Below are 25,375 nucleotides of genomic sequence, written 5' to 3' on the forward strand. Positions count from 1 at the left end.
GGCAACAACAAGCAGAGCCGCCCGCTGCACAAGCCTCCTAGGCTTTTTCAAAAGAAGCCAGTAGCTGATACTGTCTCTGCAGCAGTTTGGTCTTTCATGACACATCGGATAGGCTGGAGTTCTCAAGAAATTCTGCGCTGTGAATCTTGCCCAGTGAGTGCTGAGTGGTCTGGAAAGAAAACACTCAGAGAAGTGCCACGTTTATTAGAGTGAGAGAATGCCACCCTCACATTGCCACCAGGAAACAAAGACCTCAGGGGCGCAGGCACTGAGGAGATCTCCAGATCGGAAGACACCCTAGAGGTCAGCAGGCTCACCTGCCGCCTGACGTGCTAATCCCCACTGAAGCCCGCTCTCCAGTGGGGCCGAGGTCCGTCCACCTGGGGACCTCACGTCCACGGACCTTGCACCCAGCCAGCTCTGAATCTCTGCACTGGGGCAGCGGAAGACGTGCAGGCACCATCGGGTAGCACGCGCGTGGACGCAGGCCCAACAGCAGTCCCTTTTCCTACGAAGAAAGGATCCCGGAATCCAGTGTGAAGTCACTTAATATCCCCTACCGTGCACACAACGCGGTGAAGTATAGAGCGGGGGGGGGCTGAGCTAGTCCGGTGGGCTTCCAGGAGGCCACATTCCTTGGCTCACAGGAGGCCGCCTCTGCAGCAGGTTTCTGGGGCCGGGCGTTTCCAGGAATGTCTGTTGGTGAGCTCAGGAGATCCTTCAGCATGAACAGTTAGACTTGCTGTTCTACCAGCTGCAGTTTGGCAGTCTTGACTCGATGGGCCTCCTTAAGGTTCTGCGCGCGGACCTCTGGGTTTGAAATGAACTCCACTTGCTGGACGGGGAACCAGCCCTGCTCTCCATCTGAGAGTCTCACACCCTCCAGCCAGCCTGCAGCACACGGCCCAGAGGAAAGAAGAATTAGCTGCTAAGGGCTCCTGCTAGCATCTTGGGCCTCCCTGCTGACAATCAATCTATATCCCAAGGTTGAATGAGCTAGGTCCCTCCAGCACGAAAAACCAGCCTTGCAGGGTAGGGCATGGCTGCCTTAGGTCGGCTGACGTTTACAGCCCAACATTCTGGAACCTTCTTGGCTGCTATCAGTTAAAATTTGTCTATCAAAGTATTTATTTATTCATAACCTAATCCCCGGTATCTCAAAATTTTCTCTTACTTGGGAATGAAAGTGCTGCAAATACAATTAATAAATTTATATCAATCAGCCGGGAGTTGGTGGCGCACGCCTTTAATCCCAGCACTCGGGAGGCAGAGGCAGGCGGATCTCTCTGTGAGTTCGAGGCCAGCCTGGTCTACAAGAGCGCGTTCCAGGACAGCCTCCAAAGCCACAGGGAAACCCTGTCTCGAAAAACCAAATAATAATAATAATAATAATAATAATAATAATAATAATAATAGTTATATCAAGGCCACCCTGGAGTCAGTCAACCAGTCAGAATCAGCCTCCATACAGAAAGGGTGATTTACATGCACCCAGAGAGAAGAGACCCCAACGATACGTGTGTGCGGAGATTGGAGTTACGCAGCCACAAGCCACTCTGGAGCTGCCAGACTGGGACAACGTAAGGAAGGACTGTTCTCAAAAGCTCCAGGGGAGCCTGCTGACACCTTGATCAGGGACTGCTCACCACCAAGGAAGGCGAGAGAGTAAGTGACCCTTGTTGTCAGTGGCTGTGGGTGCTTTGTCGTGGCAGCCCCAGGAAGCCGCTGCACCTCTCCTCTGCTGCCTCCGCTGCCTCCGCTGCCCACCTCCGGCTCTTAACCGCTACCTCCTCCGCTGCCCTCCTCCTGCTCTTACCGTCGCTGCTCTGCTGAGTCACCATCACCACATCCGCCTTCTCCAGCGCCAGCTCATCGTTCTCTCGGGGCTTGTAGGCTCGGAGGCACTGAACCTGTGGGGAATCTTTGAAAGAGGAGAGTGAAGAGACGTTAGGAGCAGCGACGAAGGACCATGGACAGGAGCTGTGGGGGAAATGTGGAAGGACCTGAGGTTCAGAAGGTCAAGTGTGGAACTATAGACAAACGAAGCCACTGGCCCACACCTTCAATCCCACCACTCAAGGAGGCAGAGGCAGGCGGATCTCTACGAGTTTGAGTATAGCCTGGTCTACATAGCAAGTCTAGGTCAGCCAGGGCTACAGAGTGAGAACCTGTCTTCAAACAAACAAACACAAACAAAAAGCCAGGGGAGGGGAGATGACCAAAAAAAAAAAAAAAAAACCAAACTCAATACAAACAAAAGAGGCAGTTAGAAACATATTCATCATCTACCAGGGATCAAACAAGCCAATAAAGAAATATAGATATTAGTATGGGATCTAATTTTTAAAAATTCTACCTCTCTGGAGAAGATGACTAGAAAATACCTTGTGACCACATTTAGTTACTCATTGTGACAAGCACTTGAGGTTCGGGTGAAGACCCAGCTGCCCTTTTGACCTTCAACAGCGTTTGAACTCCTTAGAACTGACTGTTGGAGAGGAACCATGTATCCCTTATGGCAGAGAGGAAGCATCTCTCCTACAGGTTGGAGGCATTATCGTGACAGACGTGGCTTTACGGCTGTGAAAGTTAATGGTTTACTAAAATTTGACGATACATTCCATAAGTCTTACCTAATTGGTCACAAGGACATCAGGGCAGACATAGTGGTTGATAATAAAGGCTATTATTGTGATCAAAGATGGCACAAGTTAATTTTGGCTCTCAATCTGTGACATTGCATCTTCACAATCACAAATTTCAAGTCAAACGGTCAGTAGGATCTTCAGCACAGAACTCAGAACTTAAAGTTGACAGCTTTCCAACAAGATTCAAAATTGAAGTCTGTGAATCCTGCATCATTTTCTTCATTGTGCCAGTAATGGGACCCCCCCCTTTAAAAACAGCCTCAAACACTAGACTTTCTTAGTACCCTTGTTTCCTCTTGCCTTAGTTTCCTCATGTGTAATTGATCAAGATTTGTTTGTTTGGTTGTTTTTCGTGGCAGCGTTTCTCTGTGTAGTTTTGACTCTCCTGGAACTCACTTTGTTGACCAGGCTGGCCTCAAAATCACAGCGATCTGCCTGCCTCTGCCTCCCAAGTGCTGGGACTAAAGACATCCACAACCACCACCCAGTGACCAAGATGACCATTGATCAAAATGATTCATGAGGAAACGCTAGACGTTTGCTTATGAGCCAGGCAGCATTTCCACCAACTGCAATTAAGTACAAGAGAACACAGTTCACAGTACGCCTGCCCTAGAAGCAATCTTAGATGGGTTTGTCTTTATACTTTACTTTGCTGTACTGATTTTGCAGAAAATAAATGGGATGCTACGTTATTAATAGCGCACCGTTCTAAAGCTCAGCATCGTCTCCCGTCCACAGGAAATGCTGCCCTCTTTACCTACCATAAATGAAGCTAACCAGTGGACTGCACAGCTAGCAAACAGCACTGAGTTCAGTTGGGCTCTCCTAGATCCTATTCCAAGGTTCATTACACTCACCCACAAAAGGCCCAGTGTTCCTTTGACATGCTGTGGGCTCTAGCTGCCCTGTGTGCTTGAGATAAACAGCCCCAGCTGCCTGGCTGAAGCGACATCAGAACTGTGTTGGCCTTTTCTTGTCATCTGCATTTCAGCTACACTGTTTCCCTCTTACATCTTCAACTGGTAAAACTAAGTCAAAATCACAGCAGATAAGACTTAAAGGAGTATATATTTTACAAAGAACAAACATTTGCCTAAGTGAATGCATAAGGAAAGGTACTGTCACAGGGATTGACAGTTTTTAAGAAGATACATCACAAGAATTGAAGCCTCGACTACCAGCAGTCCACCGTGAAATTCTGAGGGAAAGCAACACACAGAAGCACCCCGGCACGCTCAAACTTTCACCCAGAGGAGACCACAGACTGACACTGCCATTTGTTACACCCTTACTCACCATAGCATTCAAGCAAGTCCAGCTCCTCTCTGGGCATGGCCAAGGCTGAGATCCACCGGAGCTTTTCACTTCTGAAAAAGCCAAAACAAGACAGTCTTAACCTTCAGTGACAGACTGGGGACATAGGCTGAGGGCCAGTGGTGGGGGAGGCAGTGGCTACCAGGACTTGTCTAATCCACTGACTCCTAAAGCCAATGGGATCCTGCCCGGTTGGAAACCCAGTATGATCTTGCACTGTGTGTTAGTGTACCCTGCTTATCCTTCCTTTCTCTCTTTAAGTCTATCTTCCACAAAGACTCATAAGGTGTGAACTGTCCACCATTTATGCATGAACACTTTTCCGTTTAGGCGTGGCCACTCTGCACGATGGTTGGTCCTCACTTACCTCCCTTCAACTAAATGTCTAAGATGAAAATAACTGCCCAATAAGTGAGCCAAGGAGCCATACCCATTCCATTGCTCTTGCTGCCGTTGCGGTATAATGTGATCTTAGCCTAATTTGTGATCATCTGAAGGTTTTTAAAAATATTATCTTATCCTCTGCTTCCAAACGTACCTAGGCTATTCAGAATGACACTTTTACTTTTCCCAAAAGATGCTGCCCAAAGCTCTAAAAAAAAGAACACAAAGCTACACCCGATGAGTTGCCTCAGGTGAAATCCCAAGTACGAACCCAAGTACTATCTTCTCTCTTCCACGAATGGAGACAGGGACCATTGATCCCAGTAGAAATGCCTTGTAAGGGACCAAGCTCCACATCAGGTGGAGTCTACCATGAAAGTGTTTAACAATTTTATAGACACGTTTTTCCTGTGTCTCATATAGCACCAGGGAAGTCACCGGGTGTCCTTTAGTTTGCCATATTGTGTCCACATTCTAGAGTTATCGTCTTAACTCTCAAAAACGATATATAGATGTGATGGTATTCATTTGTTATGCTCACCGGGAAGGTTACAACTCATACTTCTTTTTTTTTTTTTTTTTAGTTTTTACGAGACAGGGTTTCTCTGTATTGTTTTGGAGGCTATCGGTCCAGCCTGGCCTCAAACTCACAGAGATCCACCTGCCTCTGCCTCCAGAGTGCTGGGATTAAAGGCATGCGCCACCACTGCCCAGCCAACTCATACTTCTTAATACTACAGTTTTTTGCTCAATGGAGGATAAAGCTGGGAGACTGAGGAAAAGCAGAAAGCATACATGGCGGCTTGTTTTTTATTCAAATAAGTGCCTGACAGCCTAGGCTCTGAACTGCACAGATGAGCTGGGTCTCTCATAGACACAGCAATCCGGCTCTCTGCTCATTCCATGCCAACTCATCTCTCTCGGGACGTCTCACAGGCCTGGTGACTTTTAACTACAGACTGTACAGCAGATGTTAAGAAGGTTCATCCCACACTGAATCTCCTTCAAGTTGTTGCCTGGCTCTAGGGCCTTGGGTCTCTATCAACGAACCCTACTCCGGAAGTGCCAAGGCCATGGGTCTGGGTGTGTTTCTGTCCAGGGACGCCCACCCCCAGCTCCTGTGCCCAGCCCCGTCTCACTGAGTGTCAGTGCGGAAGAGGAATTCAGCTTGTGTGCCCTGGGTGTTCTGCAGCAGGAACAGACGGAAGAGATTCTTGTGAGGCCCATGCAGCTTCATTTCACATTTCTCTCCACGGACGGAGGAGAATGGAGCATGGTCAAACACCAGGAACCGGCTGCCCCTGCAGGATACGTCTTTTAAGGCTCATTCTGTAGTTTTTGTACTTTGTCTGCCCTCGCACTCATAGTCTTAGAATCAAACCTACAGACTCTTCATATAAAACCCATACAAGGGCTCAACCTGCTCTCAATACAACAACCCCAGTCTCAACCAACCGTTTACCGAAACAGTGCTATCCACTACTTTAAAGAGTTGAAGACATAAGAACCAGTGTTAGCTTTCTAATGTCCTAATGACCAGAGTTTAAGCTCTGAAACTAGACAAGTGGCCGGATTGGCTAATATGCTGGGCATGACCCAGGGAAGCTACAGGTAAACTTATTTAAGAAGATGGTGTTTCTTTGCGGTGGTTTACTCATGTCTATAACATGGGACAGGTCTATGATTTCATGATGTAATTTGGTAGCATTAACCCTCCCGGCTCCTCTAAGCTATGACTCATGAGTCAGACTGGGAACGGTCTAACTGAGAAGGGATCTGTTAGAAGCCGGTCATCTGGTGTCCCGCTAGCCCTATCCCATTCTATCATGCGCCCTGGCCTCCCATCCCAGCCACTGACTCTCGGGGTCGGGACAGCAACAGACAGTCATTGAAGAGATGCAGGTGGACTGGGCGAGTGGTCAGTTTCCTCCTCAGGCCCGGGGAGGCGCTGAACTCAAGGGCCATCAGCTCCCCACTCTTCACCAGCCATCGAGATTGGGAAATGAGCGGGAAAATCTAAGATCAAAGGGAAAAAAAAGGAGAGAGAGAGAAAAGGCAGGTCGTGAGCTTCCTCTCGGTCCAGCCCAACCTATGGAATACCAATTCCAGATCTTCCCCCTTGCTCTTAACCAAACCAGATCCTGCGTCTCTTGGAACCCTCTAACTACACTGCACTAGTGTGTGAATCCCGAGTTTCCATGGCCAAAGGAAGGTGACTCTAACAAGTGATGGTCCAGGAGCAGAAGTCTGGGAGCCCAAGGAGAACTCGTTAACGAGCAGGAGGGTACAACACCACATCTTATAAGCGAAAGGATCGGGCAGGTTCGCTATCTGCTCCTTTCCCTGATGATGGTCAGAGCCAAGACGAGCAGACAGAATGAGGCGTGGAGCTAAGGATAAGATCCAGGTGGGGTCTGCTGGGAACTGGGGCCTGGGCAGAAACTCCCAGCAGAACTTAGAGAAGGACTTCTTCCCTGCTGGGGAAGTAAAGGTGGTATCTGTAACACACCAGACTTTCAGTGTTGAAGATCAAATTCTCTATTTGTTTGGACAAGAGACTTGGAGTTTTCTTGGCATGCTGCTTTTGGTTAGGTTAAAGGTGATCTGATAAAATGAGTGAGTCAGGCACTTCACCCCTAAATTCTTACACAGCCTTACGCTGGGAAATTCCTTCTGCCCGTTTAGTGAGTGCTCCTCCGGGAACTATTGCCCCCCCTTCTGATTATCCTGACAGTTTCCTTATGCACAGGCACCTCTGCTTTTACACCAAAGGCAATAAAACCCACACATAGTTCTACGCCTCCACCTAACAGCACGGGTTGTAAACCGAAGTGATCATTTGCGCATCCCAGAAATGGAGAGGGGCAGGCAGAACCGGGGGGCTAGGGCTGACGTAAGCAAGGCGACTGGGTGGGAGGAAGGCCTATCGGACGCGCTAAAGGGATTCGTAGGCAGGGAGGTGCGCCAGGGACAGCTCACTTTGCACTCAAACTCAATCTTCTGGCTCAGGTAGATGAGCTCCTCCGTCCTCCGCATCCTCTGTACGTTGCTGTTGCAGTCTCGGATCAGCTGATAATGGAGCAGGGGAAGGGAGGGGAAGATTGCTGTGTTAGGGTCCTGAGTTTGAATCCCCCCTAAAGCCATCTGGGACGATGCCTGCAGACCTCGGTCTTTTCTACCAGGCTGGGGTTGGACGAGACAGCACCAAAGTCATGCTTTAGGTTGCTGGAATACTTTACAAGATTTGAGAGACTATATTGGGATGAGGGACTGTGGTGTTGGGAACAGAGCTGCCTGACACGGAGTGTGAGAGAAACAAGTTCAGTGCATACACGGAGATGGCCGGGCTGTCCCGTTAATCAGGACCTGTCTCGCACTTTCTTCAGGCATGGTACCAGGGGAAGGGGGAAGACTCGCCCCTGAATGAGCATTAAAATAGGTTGTTGGATGTGATGGCTGCCTACCTTCTCCAGGGCGTGGTGTGCCTTTGTGGCCTCTGCCTCTTCCGAGGAGCCAGGCTGGGTTCGCTTCAGAATGTTCTGTAGAACAAATAGTGGGCAAGAGCCAGATGGGAGGAAGGATGGATAAACAGGAAGAGATAAGTGTGTGTGTGTGTGTGTGGGGGGGTATTTAATGCAGAAGCCAGGGGCACAGTTCCAAAAGCAAAGATTTCTGAGAAAGAAAGATGTGGGCAGTTAGGGAAACCCCTCACATCCTCCACATGGTGTGGAGGCTTCGCACAAGAATGAATGATCTTTGCCTACAAGCTTTCCAAGATCATGTCCTCTTTGAGTCAAGGAGACCGGACTGAAAAAGTATCTGCTGTACCTGGAGCAGCAACTTCAGACGGGTGATACGCTGGAAGGGCAGTATCAGAAAGGACTTGAGAGACAGGCGTTGGCAGATGGGGTCGCTCTCTAGCTTCTCCAAGACCTCTCGGAAGCTGCTGTTGCTACTCCTAGATGAACAGCAAGACCCAGGTGAGGAGGGGGGTGAGGGGTAAAGGGGGCTTACGGAAGGCACGGGGAATGGAGGTTCAGTGTAGGATCTGGGATTGGGAAGAACGATAAGACCCTACGTGCAGGGCCCAGATATGACTGCAGAGAGGACCTGCTCAGGAGTGGGCTGAGACTTTCAGCTGACGTGGTAGACAAAAGAACAAGTACTCTGGGGGGGAGAGCACTCTGGGCTAGGGACTGAGTCAAGGTCACAGCTAAGTCCACTAAGGAGATGGATAGGGGCCATTCTCACATTAGGCTTTGGAAGGTGCGTTCCTGGTAGGTCTGGTTGGTGACGTAAGGCAGGTAGACTCGGCGGAAGTCTGGGGCATGATTCAAAACAACATCACACACTTGGAAGGAGAAGATGTTGTTCTCGAAGTTTTCTTCTAGGTCGGAAAGGAACCTGCACAGTATTTAAGCAGTCTCATGAGGCCTCAGCTAAGCATGTTTCAGTCCTGTACATTCTGAACGTGCAACTTCTGCTTCCTTGAATCACCAACTTCTGACTCTCCTTAGCTATGCCCTTGCTATGCAGTTCATCTTCCCCAGGGCTGTTACTAGTTTATTCTTGATTAATTTAAACAGAATTCTAGCATTCTGTTTCTTTTTCTTCTCTTCTGGTATCCAATCTTCCAGTGATTTTTTTTAATACCTGTGTCCACTGCAGTGCATGCCCAGAATGTATGCAAAACCTCAATCCAGAAAGCACTTCTCACTCAACAGTTAGTAGACCTGTGAACCCTCACACCCTCTCTTCTTCTTAGTTTTTCCTATCCCCCCCCCCCCTTTCCTTGGAGGGAACCCAGGCCCACTATTATCCAGACTCTGACAAAGAGAAGGTTTCTAAGAGAGGGAAAAGAAGCTGAAGATTCAATAGCTGAAAACGGTGAGGCTGGGAGAACGGAGATTGGAAGAAGTCTCACATGGAGCTGACATCTCGCACGTCCTGGAGACGGGAGAAGAGCCACTGGTGATCCTGGGTGGACAGGGCGGCCCGGAGTTGGGCTGAATGCTGGAAGTGATCCACCGCTATGTTTAGACTGCGAAGGTAAGACGCCTCTGACACAATCAGCTCAAATTTGGCCTGGAGGGTTGGACAAGTGGGAGACAATGAATAGGTTTGTGAACTCTCCGGTAGACACCAGTGGTTGAACAACGTTTTAGGGGGGGAACATTGAATGAAGTACATCTTTTTATCACTCAAAGTCACAAAATTTAGCTTAGTCAGGGATATGGAGAGTATTTGAGTACATCAGAGTCAACCTACGAGCTGAACAATATGTGTGATCCTCTATGTGTTCAAGAAACGTAAATATATATTTGTAGACACATACAAATAACTCTATAATTTCACAGATATGTTAATTTACCAAACCACAGTATCAATTTTACCAACAAAATATACTGTGCTATGCCTCACAACAAGGTGGTTAGTACTTTAAATAAGTACAGTGAATTTTATTCTTAGAAAAGAAACAAGTAAGCTGAGCGTTCCTGGAATTTTTACTAAACAAACAAGAAAAGAAAAGAGAAATAAAGGCAGAGGAACAAATAGGAATGGGAATGAGGATTGAGGTCTGGTGGTTACGTAAACAACACAGCACAACATTAGCTTAAAGAGATATGAAAGGAAAGACATTCTGAGTACAGGGATTAACTTGCAAGTTTTTAATTTTTTGTTATTATTGTTGGTTTTAATGAGAGTGTCTTTTAGCAAACCGTGGAAGAGACTAGAAGAGGCAGGAGCAATGCTGGGAAACGGTAACACGTCTAGACGGGAGATGAAGGCCTGTCAGTCATAGGCATGGGGAGAAGTAGACTGATCTAAGCGTCAAGCAGGCAGGCTGGGGAGGCTTTGCCTATTTTCTACAATGGGGCATGTACGAGGAGCCAAAGCCAACGCCTTGCTTTCTCGTTGGGCTGTGGGTGGGATGACGGACTTGCTGACGAACCCACAGCGCTCTGAAGTAGGAAACGACTTGTCTGAGGAGAAGTGGAATTGGAAAGACAAAGGGTATGTGAGAGAAGGTTTCGTTTAAACTGGAAACCAAGCACTTAAGAATGTGTATGGAGGGGGCTGGAGAGATGGCTCAGAGGTTAAGAGCACTAGGCTGCTCTCCCAGAGGTCCTGAGTTTGATCCCCAGCACCCACATGGTGGCTCACAAGCATCTATAATGAGATCTGGTTCCCTCTTCTGGCAAGAACACTGTATACATAATAAATAAAATAAACATTAAAAAAAAAAGAATGTGTATGGAGGCTCCAGCAGGGGGCGCAATGACCCAGACATGACCAATGGATCCCTTTCACGCCTCAACATGGGGCTTCAGTATGACCACTTGGACAGAAGAGAAAGATAGACATCCCTTGCTGATGACTGAGATAGTCAACCGCACAGGAACTTTCTAAGCAGCCCCAGACTGTGACACTGCACATTTATTCTCCCCATAACGTTCAAAGACCATATGGCTTAAGTGGGCTCAGTTAAACTTCTGAAACTTAGGATTTGTGTTATTTTGTCCTTCTATATAGATACAGTGACCAACCCCTACATATACACACTCCAGAAAACACAACTGTCGAGACAAATGAAGTCTGTGAAGGAACACTGCAGCCTCCCAAGATGCTATTTCATGATATGAACACGTATGTATAAGGCAGTGATACAGAGGTCCCTATTCCATGATATGAACATGTATGTATAAGGCAGTGATACAGAGGTCCCTCATCTCACAAAGTCAAGAGGGATGAGGGCTGGAATCCAGACCCTTGCGACTTCTTAGCTTACTGAAGACTTAGGGAGGACTAGCTAGAGTCCATTTGGTCTTCCCATTATTTGATGGGAAGAAATACACACAGGATAGGTTAGTGATTTTTCTCAACACGTGTTATAAAACTTGCAGCGAGATTACACAGCTCATCCGAGGTTATTCCACTAGTATATGAAGCCAGGCCTGCATCATCAAAATTCAAATAGTAATATTTTCTGACTTATTATTCTATAGTAACCATTTATCTATTTTTTTTCCTCCCAGTAACTCCTTGTGTCTGTCTTACCAATGAGAAACAATGGTTTAGAGAATTGTGATTTGGCCAAAGTCAAGCAACATTATATTAACGAAGGCTTCACGTCTAGATCATTGGTTGTGGAGCCTAATTAACTCAGGTATTACTCTATCCCGCTGTGAAGAAAGGCTTTCCCTCCTGCTTCAGACGCATCTGAAAGCGGAAACTGTTTACGGAAAACTTAACTAATGGCGACAGTTTAGAACCAGATAAGCACTGTCTCCCGAAGTCTTGATACTGGGAGGGATGACCAAGCAGGAACACATTAAAGCGTTAGGAGAAATCAAATCTTCAGAGGAGCCAGCACAAAAGCCTGAGTGTGTGGCTTGCCCGAAACCCTTGCTTGTGCAAGCGGAAAGGAAACGACAGCTCGTCACAAAGCAGCAGTGATGGCCTTGCTGTCGCATCCCTCACCGCGGACTCAGGGGTACAGTTACTCCTGTGCGAGCCCAAGCCAGCACAGATAGGTAAACGGCATACGCGTGAACGTGGGAAGTAGGGGAAAGAGCTCAGGTCGTGAGAGCCGTTCACACACTCTCAGCATGGGCGGTGAGCAAACAGGTCGCTGCACACAGGCGAGTGTGGGCTGGGGACAGTCTGCTCTTGATGGCAGAGGTGAGGAGGAGATAAAGCATCAGCAAATACGATTTTGTCCTCCCTCCTCTCCCCTGCCCTGGGTGGGTACCTCTTGCAGTTTTTGATCTTCATGGGTCATGGAGAGCAGCGCTGCGCTGTTGCGAACCACGGGGATTTCCTGCCAGAGAGAGCCACTGGAGGCTATGGAGAGGCGCTGGAGGTAGGAGTCTGAAGGCACCCCTGCCTTTCGGCGCTGCCGGGGGGAAGAGAATCCAGGTGCCTCGGCCAGGCTGTCCAGCCGCTGCTGGCTCTGAATCTCCTTGTTCAGAGCAACATCACTGTACTCCTGATAAAGTAGCTGGGCTACGGGTGAGGGTTCATGGGAGAAGGAGAAAATCCTGAGAGAATGAAGTTGAGGAGTGGATGCCCACAGCAGAAACGGCCCTCGGCGGCTGACCTCTGGCAACCCTGTCTTCTGGACGCCACCACTTTATTGCTGGCCGTCAACGAGTCCCTGTCCCACTTTAGGGGGGGGGGGAGAGCACACCCGAGCCTAGAGATCTGTGCCAAGGTACTCACAGGAGTTGATGAGCTTGGAGCAACGCCTTGAAAAGCCTCCCATCCCTTCCTTTGGCTTCTTCTCCCTGTGGAGTAGGCAGGCTCTGGGGTGCTTGTTGACCAAGAGACAGAAGACCCCCAAGTGACTTTAGATGAAGAAACCTCTAACCCTCCGGGCACATGACAGGAAGTCATGACCGAAGGAACAGCGGCTTCAACCTGTCTCCATCATGGCTCTTTCCATTCATTCAACCCTTCTTCCTATCTCAAAGTCCAGAGAAGATCCCGAGGACTTAGGAGAACTTATAGAAACTCAGTGAGGCGTGTCAACCAATAATCCCATATGACATGTGGAAGGAGACTGGTTTCTTGTCATATGCCTGAGGACAGCTGACCCACACACAGTACGCACAACTGGGCATGTCCAGACATCTCCCTTCCCAGCAGTCCTGGAGCCTTTCTTTCCCTTTCCTTACTTTTTTTTTTAAAGATTTATTTATTATGTATACAGTGTTTTGCCTGCATATCAGGAGAGGATGCCAGATCTCATTACAGATGGTTGTGAGCCACCATGCGGTTGCTGGGAATTGAACTCAGGACCTCTGGAAGAGCAGTCAGTGCTCTTAACCGCTGAGCCATCTCTCCAGCCCCCCTTTCCTTAGTTTCTGAAGACAGAGGCACCAGAAATCACTCTGGGTCCCGGTATCGTCACGCCCTGAAGTCCTACTAAGGAAATCTTTGTGTCACAAATATAAAGACTGTACAGCCGAATTTGTGAGGAGCCAGGACAACTCACCGGAAAACAACAGAATCCGAGGAGCTAGGAGGTCTTCCCATGCCTGGATTTCTTAAGTCTGGAAAAGGGAAATGGGTGACACACAGGGACAAGGGAAAGGATGAGCAGGGATCACGGATGAACTGAAGATGGTTCTACTAGAGTCTGGGGGAGAGGACAACAGTAAAAGCCAGAAGCATTCCAGGAACCCAGGAACCCCCGTGTCTCTGACCCTTGTGTCAGGACAGAAGACTGCTATCAGCTATGCCTCCAACCTTCCTACAACATGGGAAACGCACAAAGAAAGGGAGCCCCGAAACTTCTTCAAGGCAGAAAGCAAGAAGGGGTAACCACGGAGGGAGTTGGGCAACGCCAGGAAGAGGTGGACTTTGGGGAAGTGAGAGATGGAAGGGCAGAGAGGGGGTAAGGACAATCTGACACCACCATGGGGCCATGACAATCCGACAGCATCAAGGGGCCATGGGTTTCTGAGCTGAAGGCAATCGTGCAGGAGAGTGCGGCCGCAGACAGAGACCCCGGAGAAGAGAAGAACTAGAAGAGAAGCTCCGCCCAACCACGATCTTCCTGCAGTCTCCACTCCCCACTTACCCGAAGAGCCCTCGGGCAAGAGAGAAGGTCTCCTCAGGCCTTGCCGGTTCCAGCCCTTGTGTTTGCTTGATGCCTGGCCCACAGCCAGCTCACCGACACGCTCTGATCTCCCTGGGTTCTGCCTATGGGGCCAGCTGGATGTCTTCTCCAGTTGGCGGTGCATGAGTTTCTCTGACTTTCTCGGTGCTAAAGCTGACCTCTGTGTGTCATTACAACCCTCCTGAGGGGCTGATCTTCTAAGCGATCCTCTCGCTGAGGGCTCAGATTCCTCGGTGAGCCCTGACTCATCCTTACCACCGGCAGGTCTCTGAAGTTCCGGGATCCAGGGAGTGGTGGGGGAAGAGGGACTTAGAAGGTTTGTCATGTTGCTGAAAGCTAGGCCAGGGGATACCTCACTATTACTCCTACCGGTGGCGGCCAAAGACTCTGCTGCTCTTCCTGTGGCCGGGGGCCAGGACGTCCGTCCAGAGAGAGTGGAGACTGTCCAGTCTTGGCCAGTGGGTCTTGGTTTGGCTTGACCCCCGGAACGTATAACTCCCCCCTGGACACTCCTGCTTCTCCCCTTGGATTTTGGGGGCAGCGGGGGTGGTTCAGAGAGAGGGACTGGGGGCAGAGGCCTGTATACCCTTGGTATACTAGAGGGAGCGATGGAAGAATTGTGCTCAGGCACATCGGGAGTTGGGGGTAACGGTTTGTTGTATCTCAGCCTTGAGACGGAGGCCTGAGTATGGCGGGGACTTTCTGGGGTGGATGGCAGAGGGCGGTACTGCCTTGCTACAACAGACTCAGGAACCAGGGGAGATGGGCCTTTAGGAGGTGCATGTAGCCCCAAACCTAGGGCCAATGGAGGAGGATGACTGTGTCGCTTCAGTGTGGGGGCTCCTGCATGAGGATGGCCATCTCTCTCGACTACAGAACTGTAGCTATGTCTCTTTTCTGGGGGAGGAGGGGGGGAAGCTTCATGTGTCCTCGTATCCACGGAGACGGTGGGCGGAGAAGACACATTCACCCGAGAACCCTCCAAGGCCGAGTGCTGTGGGGAGCCCCACAGCCGACCACCGCCAGGATCGCTCGGCCTGTCTGGATCTGGAGGGAATTCCTCATAGTCCCGCCTCACAGCAAGGACGGCAGCAGAGGATTCTGAGAAGAGGATGCCATCCCGGCTTCTCCTGTTTCTCCTTGGGATCGGAGAGCCGTAGGTGGCAGGTTTGGGCGGCCTCTGCGGTAAATCCAAATGAGAGAAAGAGAAAGACATCCCTGCAGAGTCCGGAGTCTGCTCTGTCCTGTGGGAGCCCGGAAACGAGTTACTTCTTAGATGTTGGATAGCTCCGGGGTAGCTTGTGAGAGGGCCGTGAGGGTTGCCCTTGCCAAAGGTGGCACGTGGGTCCTTGGTAGTTTTTGCAGGTACCGGAGGAGCCTCAGATGTCCCACAGTGAGGTGATGTGTCGGTTGAGAGAGAGGATGCTAGGGCGTACGTCCCAGGAAGGACAACTGGAGCGCTCGCTGGTGACAAGGTAGCAGTAATGGGTAAGACTTCAGCAGGACTGGAAGGAGCTGAATTGGGTGTCCTTGGAGGAGCCACAGACACATTAGCAGAGACAACCTCAGTCCCCCGGATGGACACGGTCCCTTGCCTCACCCTGAATCCTTCTTGCTGGCTGTTGTGAGTCCTATCATCCAGGGGTTCTTCAGTAGCAAGAGAGTCAGGTGGAGAAATGGGCTGGAGAGGCCATCCTGTTGGCTCCGGTGCGGGAGTCAGAACTTGGGGGATCAGTTCCTTGGGAACAGGCTCCCCCTGAACCCCAGGAATATCAGTCACGGGGCAAGAGATGCCCGGAAACAATGTACCTGAAAAGAGAACCTCAGGAGCCGTTGGAGGACAAGGCTTGTCCCCTTCTGTTCTCCTCCCTTCCGCTGCGGCCTGCCCACGGCTTCCCCACCTCCATTGCCCCAAGTCACCCGAGTCTGCAACCTCCTCCTGGTCCTCTACCGGCACCGCTTTCCCGCTTTCGTCGTGATCTTCCCGCTCTCCACTTAGGCCCTCCGATTTCACCACTAACCTGTGATTCTCTGCATCCTGAGCGCCCACCCTCCTCTCTCCCATCTCCCTTAATCGGCCGCCCCGCCTCTCCTCTTCTGGATCTCTCTGACCCTGCAGGCTCCCATCCCTGTCCTCTTGACCCCGCTCCCTGCAACCCAGACCCTCCAATTCCCCGTCGAGCACCCGACTTTCCCTTTGCCCTCCAAGCGTTATATGGTTTTGGACCTGTTCCTGTCTCTGTGCTTCCTCGTTGCCATTAACCCCCTCTCCCTCCTCTTCCCGCTGCCCTGGAAGCCCATCAGAACAAATGTTTTCCCTCGGAGCTCCTCCCTCCTGAGTTTCTACTTCCTGTCCTTCCTGCTCCTCCAGTCCCTGGGCCTCCTGAGGCTGGAGGAGTCCTTGCTTCTGCTTTCCTTGCCCGTCCTCGTCCTCCAGCTGCTTGAGCAGCCCACTTCCAGGGCCCTCAGACTTCTCAGCCTCACCAGGGTGCTGTAGGCGGGGAGGCCACAACCCTCTAGGGTCAGCGGTGCCGGGAGAGCTTTCTTCTCCTTTGGCTTTGCTAACTGCCAATGCCAAAGACATGAATTCGGGCTGCAATTCTATCTCCACTCTGCTGTCTACTTTGCCGGACATGTCTAGCCATTCTTCCTGAACGGCACAGGTCAAGAGCTCAGGGACAGCTATTGTGCTTGACGGTCTGTCTTTAAGGCTCTGGGATACCGGCTCCAGCCGACCTAGAGTGTCACATGCCTCAGCTGCAAGGATTTCCTGGTTGGTCTCCACATCTGAAGAAACTTCCTTTAAGAAAAATCCCATACTGTCAGGTGTGTGGTCACTCATGCCCCTTGACTCGTCTGGGTGGTTCACCAAGGGTCTGCGTCCATCTGCCCACTTGTAGGACGGGTCTCGGCCTTCTTGTGCTTCAGGCTCCAAGGCAGGGATCTGACTGCTCCTCATGATAGCTTCAGGGACAGCCTTAACTTCTTCTATGGCAGGCACGGGTGCGGATGCTCCATGGTCAGGCTCGTCAGCCTCCATCAGGGCTGAATCCTAAAGAAGAATACAAAACAGTTTCCAATGCCTCACCTGTGTCTGTGTACATGGGGAGAGATCATGAAGAAGATGAATGGGAAACGTCTTCAGTTCAATTCAGGATCATTCTTCAAGACAGGTACTCAATGAAATGAGCACTAGCCCTCATGTGTGTTGCTTAATTTTATTTTTAAGTTAAACTAAGCTATAATTTCTTTTTTAAATTTATTTTTATTTATATATAAATCTGTATGTACACACAGTGACCACAGAGTCCAGAAGAGGGCAACAGATCACCCGGAAATAGGGTTATGGGTGCTTGTGAGTCTTAATATGGGTGCTAGGAATTGAACTAGTGTTCCTAACTATTAACTCATCTCTGTAGTTCCCAAGAGACTTACAGGGGCTGGGGAGATGGTTCAGTCGGTAAGTGTAATAAAGATTTATCTAGAGGGAATGGGAAGGTGGCTCAGTTGGCATACACACGTAAGGACGTACACGTAAAAATACCAGGAGTAGTAATGTGTTCTATTACTACTAACGAGTAGGGGTGACAGTCTAGTCAATCAATGAGTACCAGTTCAGTGAGCATTTGTCTCAAAAGATAAGGTGGAGAGCCTTCAAGGGATGTGTCTAGCATGAACTTCTAGCCTCTACAACAGAACACAACAGACACACACACACACACACACCACACACACACACACACACATACACACTCACACACAATTTACCTAGTGACCCTTTAAAGTGTAGGACAACCAGCCACGACCAAGACAAAGCTCCGGGTGGATCTTGTAGTCTCGTGGGAAAAACTCATTACAATAGATTCAATTAGCATTGAAGACCATTGTCAGAGAGTTCCAGGAACTGCCAGTGGTCATTGCCCTCTAAGTTCTATTATGCCATTGTCTATTCCTCCCTCTCAACTCTCTGGACTCTCGGGGTGACTCAGCCTGGAATAACTACCAGACATGATGGCTGACACACCCTACATCTCAAACAGCCACAGAGAAGCAGTGTCAGGAGTGGAACCATCCTCCTGAGCTGCTGACACAGGATTAAAGTAGGTCAAGCTATTATAGCCAATGTACAACGGACAGGTCCTTGGCACAAAGTCTGGATTTTACTCATCTATTTTTGTAATGTCTAACAGTGCTTTTTAGCTAATGAGCAACTTTGTTTTTAATTATAGAGACAGCCGCTGTTAAACGGAAAGATAGCCCCACTTACTCTATTCTACGCGGTCCGTAAAGCTGTGCTACCTTCATTATGACGCTGTCTTCTCCCTAACACCAGGTTAGCTCCCCTCCTTAGCCCCAACACTGTGACCTTCTTCCCTGTTTCCCCCTTCCAAAAGAACACCTCCTATCCTAGTTTGCAAAAAGCTAAGAAAACAATGGAGAGATGCTGGTTCCATTTATTGCGATTCAAGAACAGCCTGCGTGGCTGCTCGGTCTTCCATCTTTTAGTGACCTTGTCATGGACTACCTCTTTAACCACTCTAACAGTACCTACGCAGCCCCAGGCATCCTTCGTCTTCGGGAGTATATAAAACAAGTTCTGCCCATGTGCTATCTTTACAGCCTCACCCCCACTCTCTCTACCCCGTTTCAACAGGTGACATTCTGCCAGTATCCCGTGTCACTGCTTTTGGCGGTGGCTGTGTGGATTCTCATTCTTGGCATTGATGCCAGTGTGCTGTCAGGGCTTAGGTTTTTTTGGGGGTTTCTAATTCCTCAAATGGGCCAAACTACATTTGTATTTCAAGTCATTAACAGTGATAACTCCCTTGCATTTATACCGTTTCAGTTGTATAATTATGCGATCTGATTTAACCTTAATTTCGGCCAGTGAATGACCAGGTGTGCGAGGCATGCTTTCTTCAGTTGCCTACACAGTAGGCCCACGGTAAGTGCTCCGTAAATATCTTAAACATAAAGAATAAGTCTCTTGTTTCCCTCCTGGCCAGGCGTTCCCATAGCATGCTCATACATCTTCATACCTGGGGCACAGCCCTGCCCCAACCTCCACACAAAAACACCACTTACAGTTTACATTCCTTGGTATCTTCTGACCAGCTCTGAGATTGAACACCAAGAATTCAGCAAGGACCATATATACCCTGTGTAATCTAGTCTTCGCCGTCCTTTTCCAGCACCCGCCTCTACCTTCAGCTCTCAAACCCCTTTCTCGCAGCTATAGGCCTTCATGTGTGGTGCTCCTCTGCTGGTGTTTGTCCCAGAGAGTTCTACCACACACTGAGCTGTGTCAGGATCTCCATGAGGGCACACCCTCTACCATGCTTACTGTGCCGTCCCCTCGACTTAAAAGTTCTACGGTTCTTGGGAGAGACGTACAGTCAAAAGGGCATGCTTCGATTTTTCAAGTTCTGGAGTTTTGACTCTTTGCTAGCTTTTACGTCAACTGCAGAAATATTTAATATATTTGACTACCCTTTTTCTTATCTATAAGAGATGAGAAAAACTGCTTCCTTCACAGTTCTAATGAAGATTAACTAATACTATGCAACAACAACAACAAAAAAGCTCGCTGGTGTCTTGAAAAGTGATAGAAACTGCAGGTGTTATTGCTCTGAGACATGGAATATGTGTAGAAAAGAAACAGGCCGAGTGTTGGTGGCGCACGCCTTTAATCCTAGCACTTGGGAGGCAGACGCAGGTGGATCTCTGTGAGTTTGAGGCCAGCCTGGTCCACAAGAGCTAGTTCCAGGACAGCCTCCAAAGCCACAGAGAAACCTTGTCTCAAAAAAAAAAAAAAAAAAAAAAAAAAAGAAAGAAAGAAAAGAAAAGAAACAGAAGATTGTAAGCTGCGGGGGCCTTTCTAGAAACACAAGACCTTGCTCCATTTGCAGATAGCAAAACTCAAGCTCAAAGACTCCGTTTCCTAAGCAAATGACCCAAGTAAACCAAAACAAAAAAAGCACTCAGTCGTTCAGCCACAACACAAGTGAGGACCCTATGGACCTTGGGACCCTCAATGCACCCCTGCTATGCAACTTTCTCATAGACTCCAGGTTTAATGTGGGGAAACCACCCATGAAACTGCCTTTTGTTGTCATAGAGTGGCTACGTACACACACACACACACACAGTGACTTACCTACCCTTGCAGTCTCTATGCAATAGAATCTGACATAACCAAACAGGCAGGTCCCTAGGCACCCACCTTGCAGATGTCTATGTGACAAATTCCTGGTCACCTCATAGATACAGATGTTATCTATATAGGACAAGTAGATATGATTGACATAAATGCAATTCAGTTAAAGGATTTTTATGTCCTTTTCCAGTTAACTGGCAGAGTCTGAGTTGCTCTATCTGGCCCTTAAGTATGAAACATACAAATGATATGTAATGTGACCTTAATTCTCTCTGCCACATGTTAAATAACACATTCGTTCACCGACAGCTTCTGAAACTTGCTCCTACCTGCCCCAGAAAACTATGTGACAAACACTGTTATCTCTCCTCACCAGCATCTGTATTGTCTGGATCCCTATCTCCCAATATCATCATATGGTAAAAAAGGGACTCACTGGATTTATAAATGAGTTCCTGCCATAGCCACTAAGGCTATGCGTATATTTTCAATTCTGATCTAAGGACACAATGAATGCCTGTCTCTACAATCTTACAACAATGTCTTCCAGAAACAGGGCAGTTGCCAGGCGGGTGCTGGTGGCACATGCCTTTAAACCCACCACTCCAGAGACAGAGGTAGGCGAAGCTCTGTGAGTTCAAGGCCAGCCTGGTTGACGGAGCAAGTTCCAGGACAGCCAGAACTATACAGAGAAACCTTGTCTTGAGATCCCCTTGGGGCCCCCCAAAAGGAAGAAAAGATATATGGTAGCCACCTGTTTATTTACCACTCATGCGAAAGGTAGCGCATAGCCTAGTTCCGATAGTTAATTATATCTCCATGATCCTACACAAACAGGCATGACCCGGCTAGAATGTGGAGAAAACTAAAGGAAGTCTGTGAAACATGGTCTTACTCACATGAAGGAATTAGACTAAGAATGGATTTTTTTTTAACTATCCATTCCGTTAAGAGTTGAAATGTCCTCATATCCTTCTCATCTGGGGTGACTAATCACTATTTATCTGCACACAGGCAGACAGGGCACAGCATCACAGGAAACTGGCTTCTCTCCAGATCAGAGACATTTCGCATCTTCAAGACACCACGCCGTGTAACTTTTTAGGAGGCAAAGCCCCAAGTCACCCCATTAACAGTACGGAACACAGAAGACCTCCCCAGTCTCCTCCAGACACTCCCTCAACACCTTAGCTCTTGCCCGTTTCTAACCACCAGGTATAAAATGATTTCGAAGATACCCTTACTTCTTGGGATGGCTTGTGTATTTATGGTGGCATAAACACTTCTGCCTTACAGGAGGAAAACACATCTCCTGCCTTCAATCCAAAAGACACTCTCTTATTTTCATTTAGCCCATGCAATCACCCCACAGATACGCAACTTGATTCAGTGTTTGAAATGACTGCCCTCAGTAGTCCAAAGACACCAAAATAAGGGTACAATGACACCACTACCGAGACCTGTCCAACCAACTTGGTGGAGAATGGAATAAACATCTTTTACTCTCTCATGTACTAAACATCATCAACTGCCTCAGAGGACAGATGGTCTCATATAGGAATATTCTAAGCGAGGATGTTTACGTCCTCAGGCCCACCTGTGGCGTGGGGCCATCCACTCGGGTAAGGTGTGACTTGATTATCCTGGGTGACACTGTTCCTTTGTGTACTTTATAGGCACTCTGAGTGGCCAGCTTACTCTCCACACAGAGAGTAGGGAGTCCCGTTCACAACCAAGGCTGTCAATCACCTGTTTGTTTCTATACCATTTTGTTCAAAACACCACGAGAGAGCCCATGTGAGCCCACACCAGAGTAAGTGACGATTCCAGACACCACAAATGATGTCTTCTTGTCTATCCCGAAGACAGACGAGTGCATAAAGTGACCACAGACAACCTCAGACAAATCACATTATGGGCAGCCATAGGGCGCCCCGATAGGTGAAAACTTTGGCTGTATCTGTAATTTCTGTATTCTTTTGAAAAGAGGGACATCATTGCATTCCTTCTGAGTTCTTTCCTCTTTTAACACAATCTTAGAATTTACACCTCGGTCCCCTGCCCAGCTCCCCCCCCCCCCATGTCCTTTCAATGCTCAGTCTTAAGTCAGGTCTGGTTAACAAATAATGACTGTTTTGATAGGGCCCGGAGCTTCCAAACCCCAGGTGTAGATAAAGCAGGAAGTCTGGGAAGAGGCCACATTGGGGGTTGTTTCTCTGGGGCTTGGTGCTTTTAAGCAGGGAGCACTGTAGGGGAGGAAGGAAGCAGAAAGGAAAACCACCCTCTCGCCCTCCTCCGTTTGGTGTGCCCTCCCCCCCCCCCGCAGTCTGACCCATGGCTGGCCAGAGTTCACAGCTAGGCCGACAGGAGGACAAGACGGTCCTGGGAACCCAAGATCCAGGAAGCGGGGAGGGGAGCTGAGGCTTGAAAACTGAGGCTCCAGGATTAACTCTCTCGGGCCAGTTCTGCCGAAAGGCGTTTGTAAAAGATGCTCGGAACTAGGGCTCCGAAAATGGGCTCCTGCATCCGCAATCTGGCTGGCTGCTCTAAACAGCTCTTGTACGCTTTTCTAAGAACCTTGTTGTACCGAGGCCAACGAGAAGCTCCCTATATAGGCAGGTAAATAGGGGAGAGGGGACTCAGAGCAAGGATCCCTGTTACAAATTTCAGAGCCTTGGTTAACAGGGGGACAGAGGTGTACACACGCACGCACACACACACACACACACACACACGCACGCACACACACACACACACACACACACACACACACACACACACACACACGTATGCATGGAAATGCCGCCGAGATAACGAAGCAAGGCCCAGGCCTGGGTTACCTCCGGGGGAAAAAAGGAAAAGAAAGAAAGAAAAGGAGACAATAACACTTCCCAGGTAAGGGGCAGTCGAGAAACTGAAACTTAAAAATCCCTTATGCTCGCAGTTAGCTTTCCCCCAGGCCCCCGACTTTGTGGGTGGGGGGAAAAAGAAAAGTTGTGATTATTAAGCCGGGAACATCGCGGGGCAGGGTGCCCATTCCCAAGGCGCAGACCTGGCTGGAAAAGCCAACTTTTTCCAACAGGCCATTCCTCCTGGCTCCCTCCCTCTCCTCCACCAGGTACTCAGCCCCTCGCTCGGAGCCCGGCCCACTGGCCCAGCCCCCCGTTTCCGGAGCCTGCGCCCCGGGGACCTGGCAAGGGACTGGTCCCCGGGGAGGCCTAGTTCCCTCTTCTTTCCCGCCCCTGCCTTCCTACGGCCGGGCGTGCGCCACGGCCCACTCGGAGCCCGAGGCTCCAGGAGAGGGAGAGAGAGAGGAGGGACACCCACCTGGTCGGAGTCACATGCTGCCCCGGGCCGGCCCGAGAGTCCCCTCCAGGTCCCGGCGCCCGGGCGCCCGCCGCGGTCCCCAGCCAGGCCAGGCCGTCCCGGCGCCCCACCCGCGGCCCGCCCCTGCCGCCGGACGGGAGGGAGGGACCGGCTTCTCCCAAGGAAGTTTCAGGTGAGGAAACAGGGACACACCTTCCCGGGGGAGGGGCAGCTCCGGGAAGTGCGGGGCTCTGCACTTAGGGCGGACCCACCGCCCCCGCCGCCGCCGCAGCCGGGCCGTCCGGGGCCGGAGCCCCGGCCGCCGCCACTTAGGGAGACGCATGGAGACCCCGGGCGTGCGACTCCCCGGTGTCCCGTGGGTCCCCGCACGGCCCCCTGCGCGTCTCTTCCTCCGAGGGTCCTCTTCAGGTCTCCAACCGAGCCTCCTCGGACCCGGCTGACTTTTCCTGCCCCCCCCCCGGAGTGTCTCTGGCTGGCTGATGTCTCGGGAAATCCTGAGACCTGTGGCTGTCCGCGTGCGTCTTTACCTTCAGGGTGTAGTGCAGGTTTTCTCTTCCCTGGCGTTGGGCATAAGATAAAGGGCGTCTCTGGCTCAAGTTCTCCTGTCTCTTGTCTCTGTGACTCTCTGTCTCTGCTTGTCCCTCTCGCTTCCTCCTGTGGTCGTCCCTCCTTTCATTTGGGTGCCGTGAAATATGCTTATTTCTGTAGATAATCCAGTTTGCGTCCATATTCTTAGGTTCATTTCAAGATCCTGTGTCCCGGTTTCTATGACCCTTCTCTGTTCTTTCCAGTATTCTGAGAGTGTATGTGTTTGTTTATGGTTAATTCTTAAGCCTGTGTCTTTGGTCTGTTCACACACGCACGCACACGCACACACATCTCTCTTCTCCTCTCCTCTCCTCTTTCTCTCTCCCTTACCTAAGGACACAACTTTGGGTGTTCTAAGCATAGGCTGTCTCCCCAACCCATTCATTCCATAGTAATGTGTGTCCAGGAGAATATTAACAGGTTCTCTGATTGTTTTGCTTTTTCAGGAATGCTGTAGCCCACAGTGCCAAACAGCTTGGTAAGTAGACTGTTCTCTGGTTCCTGTGCTCATCAGCTTCTCCACTGACCTGGCAGAAAAGGCTGAGCAGTTGTATGGAAAGCCCTGTGGAATAAAAGTTGACTGAGCAAGAATGGCCTCCTCTCTGATCATCCTCAAGCAATGTTGTGTTCAAGAAATGTCCTAGTTCCTTCCGTCGTGCTCCTTTGAAGGATTAAATTTTAAACAGTTCAGCTAGCTTTGACACACTCAATTGTCATGAAATATACAGGAAGTAACAGGAAATGCCAAGACTAGGATTCAACCATATAAGGGCAGGCCAGCATGCTTCATAAACCCAGCACAGGCATAAGAACAAGGAGTGAAACGAATCAGAAAATTAAAGCTGGCTGAAATGTTTACACTTCTAGACTGGGAGAGAGAACTCCAGCCATCAGAAGGTCCTGATCTCTCATTGGCGAACAGGTTTTGTCAACTTCTGATGTAGACGATCTTTCGACAGCTTCCGAGATGCTTCTCACTTGTAGCCAATATGGACAGGGATGGGGGCATTCATTTTGCTGCCCTTGGCTCTCCTCAGTATCAGAGAAAAACGTTCCCCGTTTTTCTCTCCATCTGAGTCTCACAGCGGGAACCTCCTTGTGTTTATTGATTCTGAGCTAGCGATATTTTTGTTCTGTAAGTCTCTACCTTTCTTTCTCTGCTCTCCGGCTCCTGTCCCAAGCTAAGCAGGGGAATGAATGTTGGCCTGGCTCTCCCACTGGTAGTAGGATGCAGAGAAGTTGAATTGACATCTTAGGGAGTTTTCTTGAGCCTCTGTCTTCAGAGTATCCCTGAACATAAGGCCTGTTTAGCTCTCCTCACCTTGCAAA

General features: G+C 49.5%; 1 protein-coding gene and 3 long non-coding RNA genes across 6 annotated transcripts in view; 2 read left to right on the plus strand and 2 right to left on the minus strand.

Moving 5' to 3' along the window:
* Window positions 1–25,375, minus strand: part of LOC121137758 — a 316,737-nt gene that overhangs the window by 234,325 nt on the left and 57,037 nt on the right. The gene's annotated exons all lie outside the window — the stretch shown is intronic.
* On the minus strand, window positions 171–23,544 carry Arhgef5 (Rho guanine nucleotide exchange factor 5). The gene is made up of 15 exons (XM_005083057.4): window positions 23,459–23,544; window positions 13,936–17,026; window positions 13,348–13,405; window positions 12,573–12,637; window positions 12,103–12,356; window positions 9,274–9,434; window positions 8,601–8,753; window positions 8,178–8,307; window positions 7,814–7,888; window positions 7,329–7,418; window positions 6,208–6,365; window positions 5,489–5,650; window positions 3,948–4,018; window positions 1,817–1,921; window positions 171–891 (listed from the first exon to the last, which is right to left on the minus strand). Exons 2-15 carry the CDS (start codon window positions 17,012–17,014, stop codon window positions 734–736), a joined length of 4,719 nt encoding a protein of 1,572 aa, XP_005083114.2. The 5' UTR covers window positions 17,015–17,026; window positions 23,459–23,544; the 3' UTR covers window positions 171–733.
* Window positions 16,710–22,056, plus strand: LOC121137757. Of its 3 annotated transcripts, XR_005875060.1 has the most exons (6): window positions 16,710–16,800; window positions 16,972–17,147; window positions 18,204–18,307; window positions 18,821–18,919; window positions 21,146–21,346; window positions 21,428–22,056. It is a non-coding gene; the product is annotated as an uncharacterized LOC121137757 (long non-coding RNA). The 3 variants fall into 3 exon arrangements; XR_005875061.1 differs by lacking the exon at window positions 21,428–22,056 and having other exon boundaries at window positions 21,146–21,368; XR_005875062.1 differs by lacking the exons at window positions 16,710–16,800; window positions 16,972–17,147 and adding an exon at window positions 17,930–18,074 and having other exon boundaries at window positions 21,428–22,054.
* Window positions 23,543–24,637, plus strand: LOC121137759. The gene is made up of 2 exons (XR_005875064.1): window positions 23,543–23,630; window positions 24,493–24,637. It is a non-coding gene; the product is annotated as an uncharacterized LOC121137759 (long non-coding RNA).

This window comes from Mesocricetus auratus, unplaced genomic scaffold, assembly GCF_017639785.1.
Source record: "Mesocricetus auratus isolate SY011 unplaced genomic scaffold, BCM_Maur_2.0 Super-Scaffold_100694, whole genome shotgun sequence".
Lineage (NCBI taxonomy): Eukaryota > Metazoa > Chordata > Mammalia > Rodentia > Cricetidae > Mesocricetus > Mesocricetus auratus.

Bases quoted from the DNA above. Each gene is read 5' to 3' on its own strand.
- Arhgef5 (XM_005083057.4), bottom strand. From the start codon at position 17,014: ATGGAGGCTGACGAGCCTGACCATGGAGCATCCGCACCCGTGCCTGCC. The intron at 12,357-12,572 runs GTGAGTACCTTG...CCTCACCCGTAG, and splicing joins CTCCAAGCTCATCAACTCCT to CCCAGCTACTTTATCAGGAG. The intron at 7,889-8,177 runs GTACAGCAGATA...TTTGTTCTACAG, and splicing joins GTCTGAAGTTGCTGCTCCAG to AACATTCTGAAGCGAACCCA.